This window comes from Bubalus kerabau, chromosome 16 (assembly GCF_029407905.1).
Source record: "Bubalus kerabau isolate K-KA32 ecotype Philippines breed swamp buffalo chromosome 16, PCC_UOA_SB_1v2, whole genome shotgun sequence".
Classification (NCBI taxonomy): Eukaryota; Metazoa; Chordata; class Mammalia; order Artiodactyla; family Bovidae; genus Bubalus; species Bubalus kerabau.
In genome coordinates this window covers 10,267,792-10,293,135 of record NC_073639.1, presented here as the reverse complement: position 1 = coordinate 10,293,135, position 25,344 = coordinate 10,267,792, and the positions used below count along the sequence as shown (strand labels likewise).

The 25,344-nt window shown below is 45.0% G+C and overlaps 1 protein-coding gene across 7 annotated transcripts in view; it reads left to right on the top strand.

The window, feature by feature from the left end:
* The window catches only part of FHIP1A (FHF complex subunit HOOK interacting protein 1A), a 311,586-nt gene that overhangs the window by 227,008 nt on the left and 59,234 nt on the right, over positions 1-25,344 (top strand). For 6 of the 7 annotated variants that reach the window (XM_055550636.1, XM_055550635.1, XM_055550630.1 and 3 more), the window contains 3 exons: positions 2,694-2,852; positions 4,053-4,142; positions 4,975-5,061. In XM_055550636.1, coding sequence (XP_055406611.1) covers positions 2,694-2,852; positions 4,053-4,142; positions 4,975-5,061 — 336 coding nt within the window. The remainder of the gene's footprint in view (positions 1-2,693; positions 2,853-4,052; positions 4,143-4,974; positions 5,062-25,344) is intronic. The other variant, XM_055550634.1, reaches the window with a different exon arrangement.

Here is a 25,344-nt window from a genome sequence, read left to right as displayed (position 1 = left end):
AGATCATGGCATCCAGTCCCATCACTTCATGGCAAATAGATGGGGGAAAAGTGGAAACAGTGAAAGGTTTTCTTTTCTTGGGCTCCAAAATCACTGCAGATGGTGACTGCAGCCATGAAATTAAAAGACACTTACTCTTTGGAAGAAAAGCTATGCCCAGTCTAGACAGCATAATAAAAAGCAGAGACAGTACTTTTCTGACAAAGGTCCATCTAGTCAAGGCTATGGTTTTTCCAGTGGTCATGTACAGATGTGAGAGTTGGACCATAAAGAAAGTTGAGTACCAAAGAATTGATGCTTTTGAACTGTGGTGTTGGAGAAGACTCTTAGGAGTCACTTGGACTGCAAGGAGATCCAACCACTACATCCTAAAGGAAATCAACCTGAATATTCATTGGAAGGACAGATGCTAAAGCTGAGACTCCAATACTTTGGCCACCTGATGCAAAGAACTGACTAATTGGAAAAGACCCTGATGCTGGGAGGGATTGAAGGCAGGAGGAGAAGGGGACGACAGAGGATGAGATGGTTGGATGACGTCATCACCTCAATAGCATGAATTTGAGCAAGCTCCAGGAATTGGTGATGGACAGGGAGTCCTGGTGTGCTGCATCCATGGGATTGCAAAGAGCAGGACACGACTGTGCAACTGAACTGTATTGAACTGAACTGAGGTCTCGTCTCCATGCGATGGCTCCAGAAGTCTGTCTACTGGGCTCTCCACTGGTTTGTCCCTTCAGTTCTGCAGTCTGTCCTGCAGAACACTGCAGAGTCTGATTCAGCCATGCCTCGCCAGGCTCCTTCCTCCTCTAACTCTACACTCCAGTAATATTGCACTTCTCTTCATTCCTGGAAGGTACCATCTTTTTTTGCTCCTTTATGCTTTTTACATCCTCTGCTTGAAATATTCTTGCTTCCAACAATATAAGAGCTTTTTTAAAATAATGAAGCTCAATAAGAACTTTTTCTGGCTCTTACTCATTCTTCAGCAGCTCTTGGATATCACTTCTTCTGAGAATATTTCATGCTCCTAACACTCCAAGTCTGGGTTGATCCATGGTGACATATTTTCTATGGTGTAGTCTGAGCATTTATGTACACTCCTGTAATTGCCTGTTCATCTCTTATTAGTCTGTGGGATTGGTGAATACTTCGCTATTTCTTCTCTGGGCCTAACTCAGAAAGGGCTGTTTTCTTGAATGCTTCTGTCCCATTTGAGCTCCTTATAACCTTAGGTTTACCTAGAGCAACACCTTTCACAGGTCACTCCCTTATTTCTGTTCTGGGCACTTCCTGTCCATCCTCTGCACATCTGCCCGGTCAGCATCCCTAAGGTGCTGGCTCACATCACTTCCCTGTACCATGAAATTCATTGTTTCCCTTGGTTCTGTATTCCACAAGGTAAAACTAGCAGGCACTCAGCATAAATGAGTGTCTGCTAGTTTTTTCTACATTTTCTACATTTCTGTCTTGGTTTAAGGCATCAGCATTTTCTTAACGACCAAGTTGGAAAACGCGACAGTTTGGGCTTCTCCCTGATCCTCAGTGACTGAGCCCGAGCGCTGGCAGCGTCACACAGGGACAGAGCAGGCGGAGGAGGCGGACCCCGTGACTTTGGGTTAAGACTGGGTTGGGGGGTACTTCAGTCAGAGCACCCTCCCCTCCACCCAACCTGTGAGCCTGCACTTCCTTCCTGCTTTCTCCCCGCTGCTGATGCTTCAGTTTAGACCACTTTAGCTCAGCTTGAAATGTCATCTCATCTAACTTTCTCCTAGACTGTGGAGATGAGATGAAAGTGCCTTCTAATTTTATTTTATTTTTAAATTTTACATAATTGTATTAGTTTTGCCAAATATCAAAATGAATCCGCCACAGGTATACATGTGTTCCCCATCCTGAACCCTCCTCCCTCCTCCCTCCCCATACCATCCCTCTGGGTCATCCCAGTGCACCAGCCCCAAGCATCCAGTATCGTGCATCGAACCTGGACTGGCAACTCGTTTCCTACATGATATTTTACATGTTTCAATGCCATTCTCCCAAATCTTCCCACTCTCTCCCTCTCCCACAGAGTCCATAAGACTGTTCTATACATCAGTGTCTCTTTTGCTGTCTCGTACACAGGGTTATTGTTACCATCTTTCTAAATTCCATATATATGCGTTAGTATACTGTATTGCACATGCGTGTGTCAGTCATGACCTTGAACACGGCTGCCGGGATCTTTCTCATCCAGCTGCTCATGGTTCTCCCGTGACGTCTTCTGTCCCGGGCGCCTCAGTCCCAGGTGCTCCCCGTGGGCAGGGGTGTGGGCCGTGTTGGGTGTGCACTCAGCGCACTGTGATAGAACACGTTGTTGCTGAGTTCGCTCCTCTCCTGCACACACGTGGGGGCTGTAACCACGTTTCCTTCATCTTGCGTCTGTCTTCCTCCCTCCCCCACCCCAGCCCAGCGTCGGCCCGACACAGAAGAGTTCAGCAACCCCTAGTATCTGTGGACCCGGTGCTTCTGTTCCTCCTCCCGCCTCCTTCCAGGAACTTTCCGGGTTCCCTTCAGGCCGACAGCCTCTAATGCGGGAGTCCTGCGCTACCTAAAGTGCCGTCTGGGCCAGCGGCCGAGGCGTCGAGTGGGAGCCACAGTTGCAGGTGAAGAGCTCAGGGAAAGTACTGATTACACTTTTGTTTCTGAACCAGGTGCTTGCGACGGGGCTCAGTGGCCTGTACTCCTCCCTGCCTACCAAGCTGGAGGAGAAGGGCGAGGGGTGGCACTGCCTGCTGAGGGACGACTGGCTCCTCCTCCCGCCGCTCGTCCAGTTCATGAACTCGCTGGAGTTCTGCAACGCCGTCATCCAGGTGAGAGCGGCCTGGGGTCTGCCGCGGCCCACTCAGGGTACAGACGATATGCTGAGTCAGCTGATCACATCAGCGTTCCTTCTCTTATTGCAGTCAACGTTTGCGGGACACTGATGCTTTACTTTAAGCCTATTGAATGTCCTGGAATGAGTAAAAATGTTAGTTTATAGGTTTGGGGGAAGTTTTAATTGAGAAAAAAAATGAGTAGATTTTCTTTATCTTCCTTATAAAAAGTGTTAATTCTGTTTTGATTATCCATTTAACCATCAAAAATAAGTTCAATGCCGGACTCATTAAATAGATATTTTTAGGCTTCTAAGTACTCCAAATTATACCATTTTTACTTCAAGGTCTTCTTGGGAGTCTACAAAGCAAAACACTTTATTTTGCTTAATTGTGCATAGTACATAAAGGATATTGTTATCTCAATTGAATTTAGAAGACGTTAAGCATCTTCTTAGCAACACAAATTAAATTTGCTTTGAAATTGGCCTGCTTCGGGGGAAAAACAGCCACTGAACTCAAGTATATTTGGCTTTTTGATTAGATTTTTACCTTCAAATTTCTTGTTACTGTTTTCAATAAAAAATCAGATCATATATATACTTAAGGGTGTAGTAGGTTTTCATTGAAAAATGTTTTATTTCTATATAGGACAAATATTACCTTAATACTAGATTTATTAAGAAATAAAATTTCTTTATGGTGATTGTAAGGGGAAAAATGTTAGTTATAATCTGTTTATCTACCAAATGAAAAAATAGCTTCTGGAAGAAAATGCAAGTAAATTACTTCAGTTCCCGTCTCATTTTTATTTCTAAGTCAAAGGAGATTTTATTTATGTATAAGATAAATGGATTACGTCTTAAGTTATTTTTTCCTTTAATATTACGGTCTGTCAACATTTTCTTGCAGAAGTTTGTGGAAATAAAAAAGATGGAACTATTAGTTTCTCCCCAAATGTACACAGAGAGTGAGATTATCAGTAATTTAAAGATCTAGCCGCACTTCCCTAGAAATTGCTTTTTACTTTATTGTTTGACTCTGTTTTTATTTTTTTAAAGAAAGAGAAAGCTAACAGGCATGGTTGAGAACAGAGATATAGTTTGTATCATATTCTGAGACTGAAGCCATATACTTTTAAGATTTTTTGTTTGGGGGTACTACTGAAAAGATTACAGTTGACCTTTGCACCTGCAGGTTTCACAGCTGTGGATTCCACCAACAGCAGATCTGAAAGTATTTCCAGAAGAATCCAGAAAGTTCCAAAGGGCAAAACTTGAATTTACTGTATGCCAGCAACTGTTTACTTAGCATTTATATTGTAGTTACTATTTGTATTGTATTAGGCATTATAAAGTAATTTAGAGATGATATATACTATATGGGAAGATGTGTGTAGATTATATGAAAACACTATGCCATTTTTATTTATAAGAGACTTAAGCATCCACAGATTTTGGTACTGTGGCAGTGGGGGCTGGTCATCCCAGAACCAATTCCCCACAGATACCGGGGATGATTGTATTTATAAAAGATGTCAGTAAAGCTTATCCATACTAAATATATTTTGAAAGTTAAATGTAGGAAATGTTGTACCTCTGATGTTTTCTGCTTTTTAGCATAATCTGTTTTTTATGAAAAGATTTTCTAAATGCCTTCCTCCCCAATATAAATGATTTTATGAGAGAATGCATTTCAAAATGAGAATTTTTTTTCTGCTGACAAAATGAATGGTTTTAATTGTCTGTTTTGACAGTTATTTTTTTTAAATTAGTCACAAGTTGAGATAGGACATAGATGAAGTTATGGAGCAAAAATTATCCATTCCAGTTTGTTGACTTTTATTTATGAGCCCATGTACATATTCAGTCTATTTATTATGGTTTTCATTTTTTTTCCAAATAGAAATTTAAAATTACTGGTTTTAAAATTTGAAAGTCCTGGCTATTTATTTATACTGGGATAAACTATCTGGAAGAATTACATGGTGGTTTGAAGTGTCAATTATTCTTTAGCCATGAAATAAATGGCCAACATTTGGATTTCCTTTTTGAATTCAGGTTTGATTTTAAGAAGATCTAACGATTGTCTTTTTCATGACTGTTTGTTTCTCTCTTAGGTGGCTCACCCTTTGATTCGTAATCAGCTTGTCAATTATATTTACAATGGATTCTTGGTACCGGTCTTGGCTCCAGCTCTCCATAAGGTCAGTGATTGGCTGATGTCATCTCTTGTCTGTTTCTTGTACAACTGATAGAAGCCAAGGAAGGAAGACACAGTATCATTGACTTGGTGGTGACTTTGCTTTATTTTCCTTCTCATTTCATCTATGTTCCTTACCAGTGTCAATTACAGATCTTAATGACGGTGACAGCTTAAGTCCAACGGGATCCATTGGATGTGTCGAGTAGGGCCCTGTGAATATCAAGTAAGCTGGTGTAAATGAACATTGGCACCTGGACTGACTCTTCTGTCTACTTGAGTTCATAGCTGGTAGCCACTTGAAACTCTGTTAAGCTCTCCTCTGAGCTAACATGGCTCATAGTTTCATTGAGTTTGGCAAGACTTTGGTCCATGTGATCAGTTTGGTTAATTTTCTATGATTGTGGTTTTCATTCTGTCTGCCCTGTGATGGATAAGGATAAGAGGCTTATGGAAGCTTCCTGATGGGAGAGACTGACAGAGGGGGAAACTGGGTCTTGTTCTGATGGGCAGGGCCATGTTCAGTTCAGTTCAGTCGCTCAGTTGTGTCCGACTCTTTGCGATCCCTTGGACTGCAGCACACCAGGCCTCCCTGTCCATCACCAACTCCCAGAGTTTATCTAAACTCATGTCCATTGAGTTGGTGATGCCGTCCAACCATCTCATCCTCTGTCATCCCCTTCTCCTGCCTTCAATCTTTCCCAGCATCAGGGTCTTTTCTAGTTAGTCAGTTCTTTGCATCAGGTGGCCAAAGTATTGGAGTCTTGGCTTTAACATCTGTCCTTCCAATGAATATTCAGGGTTGATTTCCTTTAGAATGAATCTCCTTGGTTGGACCTCCTTGCAGTCCAAGTGACTCTTAAGAGTCTTCTCCAACACCACAGTTCAAAAGCATCAATTCTTCGGTACTCAACTTTCTTTATGGTCCAACTCTCACATCAATACATGACCACTGGAAAAACCATAACTTTGACTAGATGGACCTTTGTCAGAAAAGTAATGTCTTTGCTTTTTAATATGCTGTCTAGGTTGGTCATAGCTTTTCTTCCAAGGAGTAAGCATCTTTTAATTTCATGGCTGCAGTCACCATCTGCAGTGATTCTGGAGCCCCAAAAAATAAAAGTCTCTCACTGTTTCCACTCTTTCTCCATCCATTTGCCATGAAGTGATGGGAACGGATGCCATGATCTTTGTTTTCTGAATGTTGAGCTTTAAGCCAATTTTCTTACTCTCCTCTTTCACCCTCATCAAGAGGCTCTTTAGATCTTCTTCGCTTTCTGCCATAAAGGTGGTGTCATCTGCATATCTGAGGTTATTGGTATTTCTCCCAGCAATCTTGATTTCAGCTTGTGCTTCCTCCAGCCCAGCATTTCTCATGATGTACTCTGCATATAAGTTAAATAAGCAGGGTGACAATATACAGCCTTGACATACTCCTTTTCCTATTTGGAACCAGTCTGTTGTTCCATGTCCAGTTCTAACTATTGCTTCCTGACCTGCATACATGTTTCTCAAGAGGCAGGTCAGGTGGTCTGGTATTCCCATCTCTTGAAGAATTTTCCACAGTTTGTTGTGGTCCACACAGTCAAAAGCTTTGATGTAGTCAATAAAGCAGAAATAGATGTTTTTCTGGAACTCTCTTGCTTTTTTGATGATCCAGCAGATTTGGCAGTTTGATCTCTGATTCCTCTGCCTTTTCTAAATCCAGCTTGAACATCTAGAAGTTCATGGTTCGTGTATCGTTGAAGCCTGGCTTGGAGAATTTTGAGCATTACTTTGCTAGCGTGTGAGATGAGTGTAATTGTATGGTAGTTTGAGCATTCTTTGGCATTGCCTTTCTTTGGGATTGGAATGAAAATTGACCTTTTCCAGTCCTGTGGCCACTGCTGAGTTTCAAATTTGCTGGCATATTGAGTACAGCACTTTCACAGCATCATTTTTGAGGATTTGAAATAGCTCAACTGGGATTCCATCACCTCTACTAGCTTTGTTTGTAGTGATGCTTCCTAAGGCCCACTTGACTTCATATTCCGGGATGTCTGGCTCTAGGTGAGTGATCACACCATCGTGATTATCTGGGTCATGAAGATCTCTTTTGTATAGTTGTCCTGTGTATTCCTGCCACCTCTTCTTAATATCTTCTGCTTCTGTTAGGTCCATACCATTTCTGTCCTTTATTGAGCCCAACTTTGCATGAAATGTTCCCTTGGTATCTCTAATTTTCTTGAAGAGATCTCTAGTCTTTCCCATTCTATTGTTTTCCTGTATTTCTCTGCACTGATCACTGAGGAAGGCTTTCTTATCTCTTCTTGCTATTTTTTGGAACTCTGCATTCAAATGGGTATATCTTTCCTTTTCTCCTTTGCTTTTGGCTTCTCTTCTTTTCTCAGCTATTTGTAAGGCCTCCTCAGACAGCCAGTTTGTTTTTTTGCATTTCTTTTTCTTGGGGATGGTCTTGATCCCTGTCTCCTGTACAATGTCACAAACCTCTGTCCATAGTTCATCAGGCACTCTGTCTATCAGATCTAGTCCCTTAAATGTGTTTCTCACTTCCACTGTACAATTGTTAAGATTTGAATTAGGGCATACCTGAATGGTCTAGTGGTTTTCCCTACTTTCTTCAATTTAAGTCTGAATTCGGCAATAAGGAGTTCATAAGTTCATAATAAGGGGCCATGTTCAGTAAATCTTTAATCCAATTTTCTATTGGTGGGTGGGGCTGTGTTCCCTCCCTGATGCTTGACCTGAGGCCACACTATGTGGAGGTAATGAAGATAATGGCGACCTCCTTCACACGTTCCCCTGCAGGCACACTGCACTCAGTGCCCTGTCCCTGGAGCAGGCCACCTCTGACCCGTGCCTCTGCCAGAGACTCCCGGACACTCGTGGGCTTGTCTCGGTCAGTCTCTTGTGGGGTCACTGCTCCTTATCCTGGTGTGCACAAGGTTATTTTTTGTGCACTCCAAGAGTCTGTTTCCCAGTCCTGTGTAAGTTCTGGCGGCTCCAAGAGGGCTTATGCCATACCCAGGTCTGCCACACCCAGACCACTGCTGACCTGTATCTCCACAAGAGACACTCAGAGTTCTGGCTCCGTCTCTGAGGATTGGGCCTGTGTTCTGTGCTCTTCCCAGGTCTGAGCAGCTCAGGTGACCAGATGCTTGGCGAGCACTGTCCCAGGTGGACCCTGTGTCTTACTCACCTCTCCAGTCCTGCCGCTGGGTTTCCCTGGGGTGCCGCGAGAGTGCCGTCTCAGGTGTGCAGTCTGTCTCCTCTGGGGAGCTGATGAGATTGCAGCAGCCCTGTGCCTCTGGGACTCTGGCGGTCCCAAGCCTGCCTCTCTGCCTCTGAGTGGGGAGGGGCCTGTACGCAGCCAGCTCTGCTTGCTGTCCTTTGGTATTCGCACAATCATTTGTTCTGTGAGCGGGCCAGGCTGCAGGTTAGGTTGTTAGGCTAGAGCCTTTGGCAGGAAAGTTCTCTTTTCCGCAGTTGTAGTTAGATGTATATTAATTTCTTTTTTATTTTTCTCCTGGTTATGTTGCCTTCAGAGATTCTAAAACTCCACAGACCCACCTGTGAGAGGGTTTCCTACTGTGTGGAAACTCCTCCTCCTTCACAACCCCCTCCCCAGGACAGGTCTCTGTCCATAACTCTTTTGTCCCTCCTTTTATGTTTTATATTTTGTCCTATCTCCTTTCAAAGAGAATGGGCTGCCTTTCTGGATGCCTGGTGTCTTCCACCAGGGTTCAGAAGTTGTTTTGTGGAAGTTGCTCAGCGTTCAAATGATCTTTTGGTGAATTTGTCGGGGAGAAAGTGGTCTCCCCATCCTACTCCTCCACCATCTTGTTTAACAAATAGATTCAAGGCATTAGATCTGATAGACAGAGTGCCTGAAGAACCATGGATGGAGGTTCTTGACATTGTAAAGGAGGCAGTGATTAAAACCATCCTCAAGAAAAAGAAAAGCAAAAAGGCAAAATGATTGTCTGAGGAGGCCTTACAAATAGCTGAGAAATGAAGAGAAGCGAAAGGCAAAGGAGAAAAGGAAAGATATGCCCATTTGAACGCAGAGTTCCGAAGTATAGAAAGGAGAGATAAGAAAGCCTTTCTCAGTGATCAATGCAAAGAAATAGAGGAGAACAACAGGATGGGAAAGACTAGAGATCTTTTCAAGAAAATTAGAGATACCAAGGGAACATTTCATGCAAAGATGGGCTCGATAAAGGACAGAAATGGTATGGACCTAACAGAAGCAGAAGATATTAAGAAGAGGTGACAAGAATACACAGAAGAACTGTACAAAAAAGATCTTCATGACCCAGATAATCACGATGCTGTGATCACTCACCGAGAGCTAGACATCCTGGAATGTAAAGTCAAGTGGGCCTTAGGAAGCATCACTATGAACAAAGCTAGTGGAGGTGATGGAATTCCAGTTGAGCTATTTCAAATTCTGAAGGATGATGCTGTGAAAGCGCTCAATATGCCAGCAAATTTGAAAAAGTCAGCAGTGGCCACAGGACTAGAAGAGGTCAGTTTTCATTCTAATCCTAAAGAAAGGCAATGCCAAAGAATGTTCAAAGTACCACACAATTGCACTCATCTCACATATTAGCAGAGTAATGCTCAAAATTCTCCAAGCCAGGCTTCAACAATATGTGAACCATGAACTTCCAGACGTTCAAGCTGAAATTAGAAAAGGCAGTTTTTCTAATTTGCCTTTTAGAGGTAAAATTGCCATCATTCCCTGGATCATCAAAAAAGCGAGAGTATTAGAGCTTCAGCTTCAGTCCTTCCAGTGAATATCCAGGATTGATTTCCTTTAGGATTGACTGGTTTGATCTCCTTGCTGTCCAAGGGACTCTCAAGAGTGTTCTCCCACACCATAATCCGAAAGCATCAATTCTTAGGCACTCAGCCTTCTTTAGCATCACTCTGAATTTCTTATGATTCTCTCGTTTTGTGTAATGAATCAATGCATATATTTTCTATTGTGAGATGTCAAGAGATATCCATGGACCTAGAATTCTAATTTTAAAGAGTTTTGCCTTACTAAGTAAAGAGACATATACAGTATTTAATTTGGAGGATCTTTGTCAAGTTATTTAATTACCAGTCCTGGCAGGGAGAGAAGCAAGAAGCAACCTACTGCGTGCATTTTGATGGCATGCTCACTTTTGTGGGTCTGATGGTCCGTTTTGAAGAACACCTGCGCATGGTGACTTTGAAACTTGGCTGTGATGCTGGTGGTTGTTCTTGTTTAGAGCTTTAGGTCTCGATGGAAGATGTTCCCCTTTCTCACCGTTTAGTGGCAATGGCACCCCACTGCAGTACTCTTGCCTGGAAAGTCCCATGGACAGAGGAGCCTGGTGGGCTGCAGTCCATGGGGTCGCTGAGGGTCGGACACGACTGAGCGACTTCACTTTCACTTTTCACTTTCATGCATTGGAGAAGGAAATGGCAACCCACTCCAGTGTTCTTGCCTGGAGAATCCCAGGGACGGGGGAGCCTGGTGGACTGCCGTCTATGGGGTCACACAGAGTCGGACACGACTGAAGTGACTTAGCCTAGCCTAGTGCCTTTTGAGCACAGTGAGTGTTTTCCAAAACAAACAGTGTACCTAGTTTGACAAGGGTTTTTGTGTTACTTCTGTTTTCAGGAAGTATTGTATTATAGAAATAAACCTTGTATCTGTTTCCGTGTTATCTTTCTGTTAAATAACTTGCTTTTCTCTAGGAGGGCTGGGTTTCCTGTATTGAAGGTCTGCTGCTACTGCTGCTAAGTCACTTCAGTTGTGTCCGACTCTGTGCGACCCCATAGACGGCAGCCCACCAGGCTCCTCCATCCCTGGGATTCTCCAGGCAAGAACACTGGAGTGGGTTGCCATTTCCTTCTCCAATGCATGAAAGTGAAAAGTGAAAGTGAAGTCTCTCAGTCATGTCTGACTCTTCGCGACTCCATGGACTGCAGCCTACCAGGCTCCTCTGCCCATGGGATTTTCCAGGCAAGAGTACTGGAATGGGTTGCCATTGCCTTCTCCAGGATTGAAGGTCTATAAGCCTCTAAATAGAAGAATTTTCCTTTATGGGAGAATAGAATGGTGCCCTGAAAATTCTTTGGCAGTAATTATCCACAGTATACTGCCCGGTAATTCCCACAGACAGAGGAGCCTAGCAGCCTACAATCCATGACACTGTAGATTCGTACGCGACTTAGCAACTAAACAACAGTTATTCACATACTGTCTTGCACATTTAGACTTTCTTCCTCATTTATTCTCATCTTTTTTCTCATTGGCTGATACTAAATAAATTCCCAAGTCATTATTATAATACAGTAAATCCTCTATGTATGAAGCTTCAGTTGCAATCTTTCAAAGATGAAAATGCACCGCTGTGTGTTGCCCTGTACTGCTGTACTGTACTGCAAGATAAAAAATGTTTACTTTTTGTGTTTGTTTTTTATGTTCTGTTTGTGCAAAAATATTATAAGGCTGTTAGAGTACAGCACTATATAACTGTTGTGTTTGTTGGGTACCTAGGCTGACTTTGTTGGATTTACCAACAAATTGAACTTAACGAACGTGCTCTTGGAACAGAACTTGTGCTTAGATAGGGGACTTACTGTAGTTATAATCGTAATTGTTATCTGTTCAGGATATTTTATGTTATTTTAATTAGCATACCTTAAAATTACAGATATTAATGATAGCTCTTTATCCACAATCGAGGTTGAGATCCGCCTCAGAGAGCTGTTAGGAAGCTCTGACTGGTCTCTGAGTGCCTTCCCTTCATGGCACAAGTGGAATTAAATTATTCAAAGTGCAGACCTTGGGTGACGTCTCCACAGGGCTCTGCCTGCTTCTGGAGGGTAGCTTTCACCCCTGCTTTGCTTACTGGGGAATCTCCAGTGCTGAGCACAGAACCTTAGACCTGGGAGGCTGAGTAAATAAACAGCACACGTACGGAATGATGTTTGTTAAAATGTTGAACACTCAGTACATTTCCAGACAGTGGTTCATAGGGGAAAATTATAGCACTTACACATATGAACTAATATTGTTCTCAATTATGCCCATAATTAAACTATGGGACGTAAAAATCATCAAGTTATTAATCCATGCTTATTGTGGAAAGAAGCAGTCAGTGCTGAATATGTAAAATACAAAGAGAACATGACTATATTAGGCTGAATTTCTGTCCCTAAAAAATTCCTTAACATTTATCCATTGCAGACTGTTTCTCCCAGGGCTGTTTAGTGACTAGGGAGAGTGTTTCCATCTTAATTTATTTTCCTCCCTGCTCTCCATTTTTCATTGTGTTTTTATAGTGTAGAATGAGAAGTTTTAGGAAGAAGCAGGGTGCAGGGGGAGGTGAAGGGCCCCTCCGCTGGCTCTCAGCTCCCTGTGTGGTGGCTGATGCCTCTCAGGGGCAGCAGGACGGGCTCGGAGCGGGGCGGGGAGACCGGAGCTCGATGTTTCTGAGGGGGTCCCCGTGGGAGCACACACAGCCCGTGTCCTTGCCTTTGACACAGCAGGGGACACCTGGAAGTCTCAGGTCTCCTGGACGGACTCCGTCTGTATCTTTCATATTCTGTGTCCCTCACTTTGAGCCTTCTTTAATATCCTAAATAAATTTCGCCCGTGGACTCTCTCAGCTCCCAATTTATGTCTAACATTTTAGTTTCCTCCCTCAATGGTGGCAGTTTGCAGGGGTGAACTTACTCCCACTGTCTCATAAATAGTCTCATAAATAGTATAAATACATTTAGGCTTAAAAATTTTCCTGCCTCACAGTCAGTACTCACAGTGTTTCTACAGCATTTCTTAACCAGAGATGAAGTCATTACAAAGGGTGAAGTGAGTGACGTTGCTCAGTCGTGTCCGACTCTTTGTGACCCCATGGACTGTAGCCCACCAGGCTCCTCCATCCATGGAGTTTTCTAAGCAAGAGTACTGGAGTGGGTTGCCATTTCCTTCCCATGGGATCTTCCCGACTCAGGGATCAAACCCAGGTCTCCTACATTGCGGGCAGACACTTTGTAGAGGGTAGCAAAAGGTGGCGGGGGCGGCGGGGTTTGTCGGGAATCTTGACAAGTGAAGAGCATCTCCTCCTGTCTTCTCCCCACTCTGCACACGTGTAAAATGCCTTTGCATATGCTGTCTCTGTGCTGTCTTTATCTTGTGCTGTGGGGTGGCCGCTTACTCTTCTGTGTTGGTGCAAAGGAGTATCTGCATAGTTTTCTGTAGTGTGTGTGTGTGTGTGTGTGTGTGTGTGTAGGCCCATAATCTCTTATTCACTCTCCATTCCGAAAGCTCCATATGGTGTTACAATAGATAGCTTACGGTGAACGGTGTCAGATTCACGCTCTCGGAAGGAGAGGGTTTTGCTTGCTTTGGGACCAGAGACATGGCTACAGGCACTCGAAGCTTCATGTGACAAAAGTTTTATTGCAGTGCAGAAGGAATAGAGAAAACTTCTGACACAGATGTCAGAAGGGGGCAGAGAGTGCCCTACTCGGTAGTTCCGGTCGGGCTTTATATACTTTTCAATTGGTTATTAACAATAGAAAGGTCTTACCAGACCTACTCCCACAACATATATCCTAAGATGACAGGATTAGTCAGAAGGTTCTTGTTAAGAAGGAGAAACATGTCCTCAAGCAAGATGCATTGTTGTTCTATAATCATTAGCACAGAATTTAAGGAAAAGCATACCCTTGAGCAAGATGAGTTATTTTGTTGTGTAATCATTAGCTCCGGGCTTAAAGAAAGTTAGTCTTAAAGTGAAAGTGAAGTCGCTCAGTCATGTCCGACTCTTTGCTACCCCATGGACTGTAGCCTACCAGGCTCCTCTGTCCATGGGATTTTCCAGGCAATAGTACTGGAGTGGATTGCCATTTCCTTCTCCAGCAGATCTTCCCAACCCAGGGATCAAAGCCGGGTCTCCCGCATTGTAGACAAACACTTTAAAGATTGTTGTCATAACAACTCAGAGTTTAAGAAAAAAACATCTAATGTGACTAAGGGGAAGGAATGTAGGGAAAAAAGTTTGTCCCTTTCTCCTTCTTGAGAGCCCTGAGCTCCTTATTAACCTACCTAAGAATTAACTCTCAGAATCTGACCTTTGCTGAACTCATTTGGTGGCAAACCCATACCTGATCTGTCTCAAGGTTATTAATTTTTATATCACTTGTGTTATATACAAACATTAGCTTGTATGTTTCATGGAAGACATATTAACATATGATTATAGAGTTTTGCCCTGGACCTGCTGGTTTGTTATGTCAGATATGACAGATGTCTGTATATATTACTTTTTGAAAAGTTTTGAATTACAAACTACACATGGTTTCCAGGGTTTTGGATAAGGGATTCGAACCTATTTTGGACATTTGGGAAAGGACCCATTTCTGGAGATGGGTAAAAATCATACTTTGTAAAAATCGTATTAAAGAAAATGACACCATGTTAATACGGTTCATTTAGGAATTAGATCCAGCCACAGATACCGACATCACATTGTCTAAAGCTGGTTAGTCATGACCTTTGATTAATGGGACCACCCTTATTCAGCAAGAGCAAGTTCTGTTGTTTCTGTCTGTATGTTTAATATATCAAAGCTCAGTTTTCAAGCCTAAACATTTATTGGGATGGTCATATTAGTCTGGGTCCTCAGAGAAGAGGATGCCACAATGGGATTACATGTTCAAGGGTTTTATTAGGGGAAATGCTTGTGAGAGAGAAAGCAGGAAGAGAAATGGGGAGGGCTGGGGGAGTTGTCAGGCTGCAGATCTGAGCCTGGGTGAAGGGAGGAGGCAGAGGTTGGCTGGAGTGTCCGCGACTTCTGTGCGGCATGAGAAAAGCCGTGAGGAGGCCTGCAGCTCCCGGGGACCGGTCCGCCTCCGCATCCCTCAGTAGAAGCAGCCAGTCCGGACTCTGTAGCGGTGTCACTTCTGCCTATTGTATTGTTCACAGTAGTCGCCACGTCTGCCCACTTTCAATGGGAGATGATAAGAATGTCGAAGAATTTGTGGCCGTATTCTGGGCGTTTCCATGGTTACCGCCCTGGGACTGAAGGTTTGGAGGATCGGAGGGCTGAATGGAGAGGGCCCCTTGATGAGAACCAGGATCCTGGGACGTGAGTTACAACCAGTCTAGGACGGAGTTGGGAGATAAATAGTCAAACTTCACTCTCCTTCCTCCCTCTCATCGCCTGGTCTCCACTGGGTGAACCCAAGTGGAATCCAGGTGGCAAGGGAATCCTGGAGAAAAAAGTGGCGCATACAGAGCAGGGTGAAAAAGACGGAGAGTAGGTACAGATGGGAACATGGAAGTGGTCAGCACACATCTATACTCGCCTCAGCATCGCTACTCCCCAGGTGCAACCGCTGGTGTTCCCCTTGCCAGATAATTGTGCTTAGTCACTCAGTCGTGCCTGACCCTTTGCGACTCCTGGGACTGTAGCCCACCAGGCTGCTCTGTCCATGAAATTTTCCAGGCCAGACTAATACAGTGGGTTGCCATTTCCTCCTCCAGGGGATCTTCCCAACCCGGGGATCGAACCCACCTCTCCTGCATCTCCTGCATTGCAGACAGATTCTTTACCTGCTAAGCCTTCGGGGAAGCCAAGTCATTAAATGCATTCTAAACATTTGTTTAAAATATTGGAATTTTAAAGAATCACTTTATTTACAAACCTGAGGCTTCTGACTCCTAGACCAGAGCTGTCTGCTTTCCCTCTGACCTCCACCCTTCAGAGCCTCCTGTTCTCCTTTAGTCTGTCTGACTCCTCTCCTTTTCTGCCCTACATGGGGGCGTGCCCAGGGCCTGGGCTCTGCTGATCAGCCAGGATCAACTACCAGCTGAATCTCTGCCTGAGTGACCTGCTGTGCCCTCAGACTTAGACTGTCAAAGCCACGCTCATATGATCTGTTTCTCCCTGGCCACCTTAGGACAGCCCCTGAGTGCCTCCTTGGTGGGAGTGACGCCATTTCCTCCTGGTTGCCAGCCTTATCCCATAAGGTTCTTTTTGTTGTTGTTTTTTATTGGAGGATACCTGCTTTACGATACTGTGTTGGTTTCTGTGTTGGTACATCAACATGAATCAGCCAAGGGTATGCATAGGACCCCTCCCTCCTGACCCGCCCTTCCGCCTCCCTCCCCTCTGGGTTGTCACAGAGGCCTGGGTTGAGCTCCCTGAGTCACACAGAAGATTCCCACCTGCTGTCTATTTCCAGTTGGTGCTGTGTTTGTTTCTGCCCCTCCCTCAGTCCGTCCTTCCCCCGCTGCATCCACACGTCTGCCCTCCGTGTCTGTGTTTCCACTGCTGCCCTGCAGATGCGTCCATCAGTGCCATCTCCCTAGATCCCATATGCTTGTGTTAGCCTGCTCACTTCTGCGTCTTCTCCCGGCAGTGTCCCTGGGGGTCACCCTCTGCACACACCTCCATGTGGGTCTCATCGCAGCCACTTCTTTCTGTGGGTTGTCACACACATAACTGCTAGATTAAGTTTAATGAAACACATCTTTTTTTAGAAAAAAAATTGCGTATTCGTTTGGCTGTTTGTTTATTGTTCATGCAGGCTCTCTCACTGTGGTGGCGCGCAGACTCTCGATGCGGTGCTTGGCCTTAGTTGTCACGCAGCATGTGGGAGCCTCGTTCCCCCAGTGGGGATCGAACCCGCATCTCCTGCATTGCATGGCAGATTCTTAATCATTGGACCACCAGGGAAGTCCCTGAAGACCCTTTAAATGTCCACTTTCCTCTCAGCCTTGAGTGACTGATCCCCTAGGTCTCATCAGTCTGCACGCAGCTCCAGGTCCCCGCTTCACACCCTCCTTGTTCTGGCTTCGGGGCCTCTCCTGTGCTCACTCTTCTCTGGAGTCTCACTCTGTCTGCAAGGGGCAGCTTAGACCCCACCCCTTCCTCAGCTGCCCTTGACTTAGGGGCTCTGGGCTCTCTCTAGCACCTGTGGCTCAGTGTCTGTGTGGTCATTGGACACTCCTGTCTCTTGTTCAGCATGTTCTTTGGATTTAATCCTGCTTCCCTGCCTCTATCTAAAACCCCTAGGACAGTCTCTATCTGCAGTTCTCCAACAGTGTTTCGAGGAACCCTGGGCCTTGGTGGAGGGGGAGCCCAGTGTAAATTGCCTACATTTATGAGGGAAACACAGTGACGCCTGTCAGACACCATGTGGATTAACTAACTTGAAATAAGTTAGCTCCAGCATTAGATATACATACCTTTCAATCCGAGCCTACTTTTGCCAAACCGAGTTTTTGTCAGATGCTGTGATTAAAAGCAAGTATCATGTGAAAATCTTGGTGGGATTTCTGAGGTTGACAGTGTTGAGTCTGATTCTGAGATTTGAGTGCCCAACAGGAGTTAAGCTGTTAGGATTTAACAACATATTAAGTTGTTTGGATGTAAATTGAAGGAAGTAGGGAAACCACTGGACCATACAGGTATGACCTAAATCAAATCCCTTATGAGTATACAGTGGAAATGAGAAATAGATTTAAGGGCCTACATCTGATAGATAGAGTGCCTGATGAACTATGGAATGAGGTCCGTGACATTGTACAGGAGACAGGGATCAAGACCATCCCCGTGGAAAAGAAATGCGAAAAAGCAAAATGGCTGTCTGAGGAGGTCTTACAAATAGCTGTGAAAAGAAGAGAAGCAAAAAGCAAAGGAGCAAAGGAAAGATATAAGCATCTTATATCTTATATCAGAGTTCTTATATCTTATATCTTATATCAGAGTTACAAAGAATAGCAAGAAGGGATAAGAAAGCCTTCTTCAGCGATCAATGCAAAGAAATAGAGGAAAACAACAGAACGGGAAAGACTAGAGATCTCTTCAAGAAGATTAGAGATACCAAGGGAACATTTCATGCAAAGATGGGCACAATAAAGGACAGAAATGGTATGGACCTAACAGAAGCAGAAGATATTAAGAAGAGATGGCAAGAATACACAGAAGAACTGTACAAAAAAGATCTTCACGACCCAGATAATCACGATGGTGTGATCACTGACCTAGAGCCAGACATCCTGGAATGTGAAGTCAAGCGGGCCTTAGGAAGCATCACTACGAACAAAGCTAGTGGAGGTGATGGAATTCCAGTTGAGCTATTTCAAATCCTGAAAGATGGTGCTGTGAAAGTGCTGCACTCAATATGCCAGCAAATTTGGAAAACTCAGCAGTGGCCACAGGACTGGAAAAGGTCAGTTTTCATTCCAATCCCAAAGAAAGGCAATGCCAAAGAATGCTCAAACTACCACACAATTGCACTCATCTCACACGCTAGTAAAGTAATGCTCAAAATTCTCCAAGCCAGGCTTCAGCAATATGTGAACCGTGAACTTCCTGATGTTCAAGCTGGTTTTAGAAAAGGCAGAGGAACCAGAGATCAAATTGCCAACATCTGCTGGATCATGGAAAAAGCAAGAGAGTTCCAGAAAAGCATCTATTTCTGCTTTATTGACTATGCCAAAGCCTTTGACTGTGTAGATCACAATCAACTGTGGAAAATTCTGAAAGAGATGGGAATACCAGACCACCTGACCTGCCCCTTGAGAAATCTGTATGCAAGTCAGGAAGCAACAGTTAGAACTGGACATGGAACAACAGACTGGTTCCAAATAGGAAAAGGAGTTCGTCAAGGCTGTATATTGTCACCCTGCTTATTTAACTTATATGCAGAGTACATCATGAGAAACGCTGGACTGAAAGAAACACAAGTTGGAATCAAGATTGCCGGCAGAAATATCAATAACCTCAGATACGCAGATGACACCACGCTTATGGCAGAAAGTGAAGAGGAACTCAAAAGCCTCTTGATGAAATGAAAGTGGAGAGTGAAAAAGTTGGCTTCAAGCTCAACATTCAGAAAACGAAGATCATGGCATCCGGTCCCATCACTTCATGGGAAATAGATGCGGAAACAGTGGAAACAGTGTTAGACTTTATTTTTTTGGGCTCCAAAATCACTGCAGATGGTGACTGCAGCCATGAAATTAAAAGACACTTACTCCTTGGAAGGAAAGTTATAACCAACTTAGATAGCATATTGAAAAGCAGAGACATTCCTTTGCCAACAAAGGTCCATCTAGTCTAGGCTATGGTTTTTCCTGTGGTCATGTATGGATGTGAGAGTTGGACTGTGAAGAAGGCTGAGCACCGAAGAATTGATGCCTTTGAACTGTGGTGTTGGAGAAGACTCTTGAGAGTCCCTTGGACTGCAAGGAGATCCAACCAGTCCATTCTGAAGGAGATCAGCCCTGGGATTTCTTTGGAAGGAATGATGCTAAAGCTGAAACTCCAGTACTTTGGCCACCTCATGCGAAGAGTTGACTCATTGGAAAAGACTCTGATGCTGGGAGGGATTGGGGGCAGGAGGAGAAGGGGACGACAGAGGATGAGATGGCTGGATGGCATCACTGACTCGATGGACGTGAGTCTGAGTGAACTCCGGGAGTTGGTGATGGACAGGGAGGCCTGGCGTGCTGCGATTCATGGGGTCGCAAAGAGTCGGACACGACTGAGCGACTGAACTGAACTGAAATACTTAATAGATGGGATGGTTGGGTATTTCTCTTGGCTTCGCGGTGCTGTGAATAAATGATAGATGTATTGAAGATGCCAGAGACTAAGAAAATTTCAGAACCTCTGGCCTGTGTTGTGGGTTTTGGTGTCTCTACAGCAGGGTTTGCCAACTACGACCTGTGGGCCAGATCTGGGCTGTGGCCTGTTTTTATTTATCCTGAAAGTATGGTTTTTACATTCCTCTACTGGTGGTTAATTAGCCAAAAACATGGTATATACACACAGTGGACTATTACTTAGCTTTAAAGAGGAAGGAAATTCTAGCACATTGTTATACAGCATGGATGAACCCAGAGGACATTATGCTAGGTGCAGTAAGTCAGTCATAAAAAGACAAATACTGTATGATTCTAGAACAGTTATGTTCATAGAGACAGCAGAATGGTGGTTGCCAGGGCAGGGTGAGGGGAGAATGGGCAATTGTTTATTGGATACAAAGTTTCAGTTTTGTAAGATGGAGAGAGTTCTGGAGATGGCTGGCGATGTTGGTTGCATAGCAATATGAATATACTTAATACTATTGGACTGTACACTTAGTATGGCAGATTTTATGTATAGTTTACCACGATTTAAAAAAAGAACTTTTTATGCTTTTCAAAGTTTTTTTTTTTTTTTTTAAGGAGTATATGACAGACACTGTATATGACTATGAAACATGAAATACTTACTTTCAGGCCCTTTGCAGAAAGTGTGCTAACCCTGACTCTAGGGGTTAGCATGGTGCCCTGTATATTGTAGGTGATTCATAAACGTTTAAGGAGGATAACAATAGTGAAAGAACGTCCGCAGGTAGAGAGAGATTCCTGCCCCCCCCTGCATTTTTTCCGGAATGTAGTGATCAGACTGAGGAGCCCCAGACGAGAGCGGAAGCAGAGCAGGCTGGTTGGCTTTGTCAGCAGCTTAGAGGAGTCTGTACAGGTGTGTGGTTTGGGGGCCCAGGGCTGGCGAGAGAGAGGCCAGTGTACTGTTGGCAGGAGCAGCCAAAGGTGGGTTTAGCGCCACCCGGCAGGGTTAGAAAAGAGGAAGGGCTGCACAAAGAGCCTGCTGGGCTCCGCGTTGTCATTTTCGTCAAGTGTCTCGTGAACTTGGATATTCTGTTCTGAGGGTTATTTTGGCTCTTTTATTTGGAGACTGTGAGGGAATTAGGGCAGGAGTTTGGGCTCGCCGCGATGGTTGGAGGCTGAGACCTTGAGAGGAGTGTGCTGAAGTAAAGGATGGATGGAAGGAAAAGTAATGACACACCATCTTTTTCCACAGGCAGCTCACAGGAGCTGGCTGCAATAACCGTGACCTCAGAGAGCGTCCGCACCTTTGGATTTTACAGAGAACAGCAGCAATGTTTTGTTCAGCAAATTATTCCATGCAAGTGCACTTGGAAAAGCAAAAGCAAAAAACCCACCAGAAACACTGATTTTTCCACCATCTCTTGTGTGCTGAAACCCTGTCTGAGCAGTAGACATGCAGAGACTGACTTCAGCCGTTCCCTTAAAGACCCTTGCCGGTTTCTTGAAAACCGCTGTGGAGCCCATTTGTTTGAGAATCTTGTCTTCCAAACATGTGCATACATATTCATGATCCGTATTCCGTGAGCTCAGTAATTCATGGCTTATTGACTTGGGCTGATGGATGGACGTTTTTGGGGGATTGGAGAAGATGGAGATTTTGAGAGTCTGGGAGCAGCCACACGTGAGTCACTACATGCTCTTAGTGCATCTGTGGTGAGCTGGGCCAGCGGGGCTCTTACCAGCCAGGTTTGCTTTTGACTCTCATGCCCAGTGAAACTAGTGACTGAAGGTTTTAAGCGCAATTACATGCCATCTTCAAATTATCATCATTAATAAATGTGAATGAGCTGTGATCGGGTGCCCAGTGGAGAGGAGGTTTATATCGACCTCTTCTGCCGGCGTTTTCAGTCTCCAGTGAGGAGCAGGCTGAGCAGGCTGTCACTTAATGTCACTTATGTGTCTTCCTTCATGTATCTCTAGGTGACAGTGGAGGGGGCTGGGGTGATGAGGGTAGAGACGGTCCCATACTCTTCTGGAGACTTCCTGTCACGTTTCTGGAAGCCTGGCGAGGCAGTATCCCGTGCACTCATCTGTCATCTACCCGAGTCACCTCCCGAAGACAGACACCTGGACATTCTATGTCTGGTTTCCAATAATGCTGTAAAACCTCATCAATCAGGTCGTTCCTTTCCGTGGGAAATTGATGAGAGGAGGAAATTAGGGCACCATCTTGGCCTGAAATTTGAGATTTCATTTTCCAAATGTGGTGGTTCTTTGTTAAATCTTGCAGTTTTCCCTTGAGTTGTGGAGGTCCACACTAGACTCCAGCTTTGGCAGGGGTGGGGGGTCCATACCCAGAACTCAAGCGGGATCGTATTTTTGTCTTTCCCTTGGGTATTTCTATTTGTGCATTTCAACAATTTGCTTTTTCAAATGTGTTCCCTACCTTACAGACCCAGCCTCCCCAGTCACAGAAGGCTTGTCCTGCTCCTCTCTGCTAGCCCCTTACTCCTTTCCTGGAGTGATGTTGAACTCTCCCCGTGCATGTGGAACTTGGTTTCTCACCATGCCCGGAGGAGAGCAGTTACTTGGTACGGTTCTGTCCTCTGCCGTGCTGAAAGCATCGCTGTGCGCCAGCCGGGGCCCGCGGCCGGCTGGTCTGTGTGAGGCGAAGGGCTCTTGGGATGGACTGGAGGAATGAGGTCGTTCCTCTTGGAAGCTGCTGCCGAGGCCTCGCAGACTCCGAGCCGGCTCGGGGGTCCCAGGGCGGGGGGATGGGGTCCCTCCAGGGCCGGCTGGCAGCAGGCACGGCCGAGGGCTGGGAGGGGTGAGCTTAGGGCGCCGGTTGCCACCTCAGACTTCTGCACAGCCTCGTGGTCCTGTCCAGTGTTGGGAGTCCAGGGGTGACGGAGGATCCGGGACGCGGGGGCAGAGCCCCAGCAGTCGTTCTGTCTTCATTCACCCTGGGCCTCGAGGAAGACTTGTGTGGCAGCAGAGAGGCCGGAAGTGACTGTCCCTGGCGCCCATCAGCATGAGGTAATTAAAAGGCCAGCTCTGTCGTGGGCCTGCAGCTATGGGGCGTGGGTTGACAGCACACTGGTAAACTTGGATTGAAGGTTCATATTAAGGGGCCAGCTCCAGACAGCCTAAATTAATAATTGCTGTAGCCAGCGGGCGCCAGCCATTAAACAGACCTAGGAGATTCCAGTGACACTTATAAGACGCTTTGACTTGGAAATACTTGACTTATTAATTGAAAACTGAAAGCGTGTGCCATTTAATACATTCCGTTAATGCATTGTATTTGATTAGTACAATTTGGGGAAGCAGTCTAGTTTAATGTTGCAAAAAAAATGGCTTTTGAGGTGAACCTTAGTTGGACTTCTGACCCTTTGGTGTTTAACTAGCAGCGTGACTGTGGCAAGTACCCTCATCTGTGTGTATATATTATCTGTGGATAATGATACCTACCTTATTGGGCTCTTGTGAAGAGCAAATGAGGTGCTGCATTGAACAAGCTTTTTGTCTCTGACACTTAGTACTAAATACATATATTACCTGCTAACCAGCTGAATCTCTAAATGAGATGTCCTTCCCATGACACTGTATGTTACTGGACAGTGAATTTTTTTTTAACCCATTTTCATGGCTCAAACAATAAAGAATGTGCCTGCAATGCAGGAGACCTGGGTTTGATCCCTGGGTCGGGAAGATCCTCTGGAAGAGGGAATGGCACCCCACACCAGTATTCTCTCCTGGAGAATTCCATGGACAGAGGAGCCTGGCAGACTATAGGCCATGGAGTTGCAAAGAGTTGGACACGACTGAGCCACTAACACACACACACACACACACACTATTGGGTTGGCCATAAAGTTCCTTTGGTACGCTGTTACAGAAAAACCTAAACAAACTTTTTGGCCAACCCAGTACTGTAGTGTTTTGATTTTAGATGATCTACTTACTGTTCCTTATTGCTTTTTTATGTTATTTCATGACAGCATGACTCTGGGTTTACTTTTGACTCATTCCCTCAGAACGTGGTATCTATTCAGTTATCAGTAGAGGTAGTTCCCTATTTGTCCTAATTCTCGGTGTCAGAGCCTCTTGGACTTCAGTGTGTAGAGACGACTCCCTGGGAGCATCCTGCCCGCAGCCTCCCACGGGCTGGGGTTTGGGTCTCACAGGCTGGGCTGCAGCCCTGGCATCTGCACATCTGCCAGCTCCCAGGTGTGCCAGGGGCCGCTCTCGGGTGACCCTGCTGCTCTGCAACCTTCTGTGGGCACACGGCTTCTCGTGCTCTTTTACTGACTTAGGATCGGAAGACACGGGCCCTAGTGTGATGCATGATTATGAGGATCTTAACTTTCTTAAGAATTCAGGTTTTCATGTGTAGTATTCACCACTGTCAGTTTCCCAAGGCTGTGGGAAGCGTCAGATAAGAAGGCAGGTGACACCTGGGGAAGCCGTGCGCCTCTTCCAAAGGAGCAAGGTATTAACAGGGGCATGAGGTCTGCTTTGCCTCATGCTCAGGCCATTTTAGCCAACAAAGCAGATGACATAGGTGAGAATGTTTTGCATAATGTAAAGACTTAGTAGGCAGAGTGTCTAAAGGTGAGTAGTGCAAGAGGACTGTTGGGTGGTGAGGGTGTCTTCTGCCCCTGGTGTGCGGATGGTGTTTGACTGAGGGACGTACCCCCTCATAGTTCAGGATGCTGTGCGAGCGCCATTACTCATCACCCTGATATCACCACTGCTCCTCTCCCGTGTGATGCTGTTCGGGTGCGAGGACAGTAATGTCAGGACCATAAAAGCTCCTTTCCAGTGCAAGTGCTGTCAGCTCGGCAGTGGGATTACTGGCCGCTCGCTGACGTCATGCATACCCCAGAGTGTTACAAAGGCACTGCCACTCCACTCCGCTGGTCTGCTGGCATCTGGGTGCTATGGGCAGAAGGGAAAAGGGGGTTGTAGCTGGGGATTGCACAACAAAGGGGGGAGAGGCTGGTTTTGCAGGGTTGACTGCCACAATGATTACTTTTGCACTTCCCACATTCTTCATATGAAGTGGAAAGATGATGTGTACAGATATTTACACCCGTATACAAATGCACTTTTTATTAATGTGTAGAAGCACCTAAGAGAGTCCATTGTGTATCCCAGAACTGTTAACTTGTGGGCCAACTATGGAGCAAAATGAAATGTCTGATACTCATTGTGGAAAGCATCTGGGAATGTGGAGGTAGATGGTATTAGGGGCTATTGGAACATCCACCTGTTTGTTTGTTTGTTTGAATATCTAAGGTCTTGCACTAGGTCTCCAGCCTGCTTAAGCAGGCTGTTTGGATGTTTTGTCTTTGGATGTTTTGTAGATATGGGCTTCCAGGTAAGGCATGTGGGGTGTGTGTGTGCAGCTAAGGCCTGGCCATATTGTTATATGAATGAAAATCTAAATCTTTCCCCTCATTTTGCGTATTCACAGAAGAGATAGTGAGCTAACTGGCCATAGGATTCATGGTGGCATCACCTTGGTGTTGATAGCTTCGTGGTGTCTTGGGGGCATTCCTGTCTCTACAGTGTCGTATCTAATGCTGTGCCAAAACAAACAAAAACAAAAACCGTAAAGCGTTGCCTGAGTAAATAGAATAGAGAGCAGAGAGCAAGGCAGGTTTATTC